This window comes from Acanthamoeba castellanii (assembly GCF_000313135.1).
Source record: "Acanthamoeba castellanii str. Neff unplaced genomic scaffold scf7180000084737, whole genome shotgun sequence".
Lineage (NCBI taxonomy): Eukaryota > Discosea > Longamoebia > Acanthamoebidae > Acanthamoeba > Acanthamoeba castellanii.
The window spans coordinates 1-2,541 of NW_004457430.1; the positions used below are offsets into that span (position 1 = coordinate 1).

Consider the following 2,541-nt stretch of genomic DNA (forward strand, 5'->3'; position numbering starts at 1 on the left):
TACCGCGAGGTGCGCAGCCTTCTTGCAACGTATTTATTTGTCGCTCGAAGCCTTGGCTCATCTCGCCATCGTGTGTCGTGCCGTGCCGTGCCGTGTGTCGCGCGTTGTGTGTCGTTTCGTGTCTGAATTAGAGGACGACACGGACGACAGCGACCACGAGGACAACGGCCTGTCGTTCAGCATCAACATGGACGACGAGGACCTAAGCGCGGGCCTGCAAGACGTACGCACGCGATGCCTTCGAAACACAACACGCACGCACGCAAATTTATGACGTTTTGGCTTCGCGTCACACACACACACACACACGCACAACACACGCACACGCACACACACAGGTGAAGCTCGATCTCTCCGAGTCGGACGCCGACGATTCCGATCTCGTGGACACTGCGCGGATCAAGCGGCGCACCAGCCTCCTTTCCCGGGAGGACCTCGACAAGTACACACGCCGCACGCTCCACCGCACGCGCCCACGCCCACTAATAGCTAACCACTACTGCGCAGGCGACCACAGGGCTGGCAGTGCAGCGCGGAGGACTTCCACCGAATGCTCGCCGATGAACGCGGGCCTTTCGTTGGTACGTGCGCGTGTCATATGTGTGGCGTGTGGCGTGTGGCGTGTGGCGTGTGGCGTGTGGCGTGTGGCGTGTGGCGTGTGGCGTGTGGCGTGTGGCGTGTGGCGTGTGGCGTGTGGCGTGTGGCGTGTGGCGTGTGGCGTGTGGCGTGTGGCGTGTCTAATCGAGCTGCCCGATGCAGATATGCTGCACTACTATAGGCAGGCGTTCGCGCGTCGCTACTCCACGAGCCGACACTCGAACTCGGCCCTCTCCGCAGCCGTGAGCGACGTGAAGCTCTTCATCAAGTTCCTCCTCGACTTCCTCGTCAACCTCGCCGACGACCTGTCTTTCTTCGAAATGAAGGCACGGCCTTATTATTTCCTCTGTGCTTATTTATTATTTATTTATTTATTTTTAATAGATCTATTATTATTAGTAGATAATTTTCTGATTTGTGGGATGGTGCTCGGTCGCAGGAAGCGGTGGCAGGTGAGGTGATTTTCCCGCTGCTCCACGACATTCTGTTCGAGCGCATCAAGGCCAACCACACCCACAAGAACAACTTCGTCTCCAAGAAGATGGCCTCCTTCCAGCACCTCACCCTCGAGGTACACCTTCCGTGCGTGTTGCGTGTTGCGTGTTGCGTGTGTCGTGACGCTGTGCTCACGATGTGGTACTCGGTGGACAGGACCTGGGCGCCCCGGAGGAGTGGCGGCTGAAGGGAGTGTCGCAGCCCTACGCGCCGCAGATCGAGGCCCTCAAGCAGCTGCCCCGCTTGCCCTCGCCCTACCTCAAGGCCCGCGTACGCATCGACCTCATCTCCCCAACCGCATGTCATGTGAAGCGTTGCTGACCATCCGCGGTGTGCAGTTGCTCCAGGAGGTGTTCGACGATGTTGTCGCAGAAGCCGATCAGCACCATCGCGGAAAGTACGCACCACCGCACACGCACGCAGGAGGCGCTGCTTACACGCACACGACGCTTTTGTCTGGCAGGGTCAAACTTGTGGCCGGCTTCGATGACACGATCGCGGTCATCCAGTACCTGCTGCTCAAGGCGCAGATCCCGCACATCTACTCGGAGTACTACTTCATGGACGTTTTCCTCGAAGAAACCACCAACGACGGTACGTGGGACACGCGACACGACACACACGGCATGCGCGTGCTCACCTTGACTCTTTGAACCTGCGCGAAATAGAGCTGGCGCTGCGCTTCGTGCTGGGCAAGCTGGGCGGCTTCATTCAGATGATGTTCGAGGACAACATGGAGGTGCCCATCGGTTCGGTGAAGGACGCGCTCATCGAAGCCGTGGCCGAGCGGGAGTGCCCGGAGGACACGGCCCTCATCGCTTCTATCTTCTCCCACATCGCCGAGGTTGGTCTTTTTCGTTTGTGTGTGTGTGTGTGTGTGTGTGTGTGTGTGTGTGTGTGTGTGTGCGTGCGTGCGTGCGTGTGCGCCGTCCTGTCTCTCACCAATGTCTTCGCTGGTGGGCGTCGTATGTGCAGGTGGTGGACAAGGACCACTCGCCCTGCCTCGTGCCTCGAAAGATCCGCGAGGAGCTGCAGAAGGCCGTAGCCGCCGAACGCCAGCGACCCGCCAAAACGTACTATTATTCATATTATGTATAGTATGTTGTACATACAATCTGACCGACCACCACCGACACAGGAGCCCAATGATGTCGCCAGCCTTCTCGCCGGGCACGCCGCGACGCTACGGACCGACGGCCGCCAACAACATAGGCAGAGTGTTCCAGGGCGGCGCCAACGAGATCGTGATCGGCTCCAAATCCCGAGAGGCCACTATGACCCCCGGCGGCGGCGGCGGTTCGATGACGGCCGCCGGCAACGGAGCGCAGAAGCGGGCGGAGGATAGGGAGGCCAAGGTCAAGAACGAAGAGGAGGAGATGGAGGAGGAAGAGGAGGAGGTGGCGCGCCGACGTGGGTCGGCCCGGTGCTGGGCATCGTGGGCGTGGTGCT

General features: G+C 59.7%; 1 protein-coding gene across 1 annotated transcript; it reads left to right on the forward strand.

Annotated features, from left to right (window-relative positions):
* Nucleotides 1-187: 187 nt before the first annotated feature.
* Nucleotides 188-2,437, forward strand: ACA1_167220 (uncharacterized protein; the record flags this gene model as incomplete). The annotated part of the gene is made up of 12 exons (XM_004338497.2): nucleotides 188-223; nucleotides 339-442; nucleotides 508-581; nucleotides 760-945; nucleotides 1,050-1,168; nucleotides 1,249-1,362; nucleotides 1,431-1,489; nucleotides 1,556-1,686; nucleotides 1,761-1,936; nucleotides 2,068-2,165; nucleotides 2,231-2,388; nucleotides 2,421-2,437. 12 exons carry the CDS (start codon nucleotides 188-190, stop codon nucleotides 2,435-2,437), a joined length of 1,272 nt encoding a protein of 423 aa, XP_004338545.1.
* Between the last annotated feature and the right edge of the window lie 104 nt (nucleotides 2,438-2,541).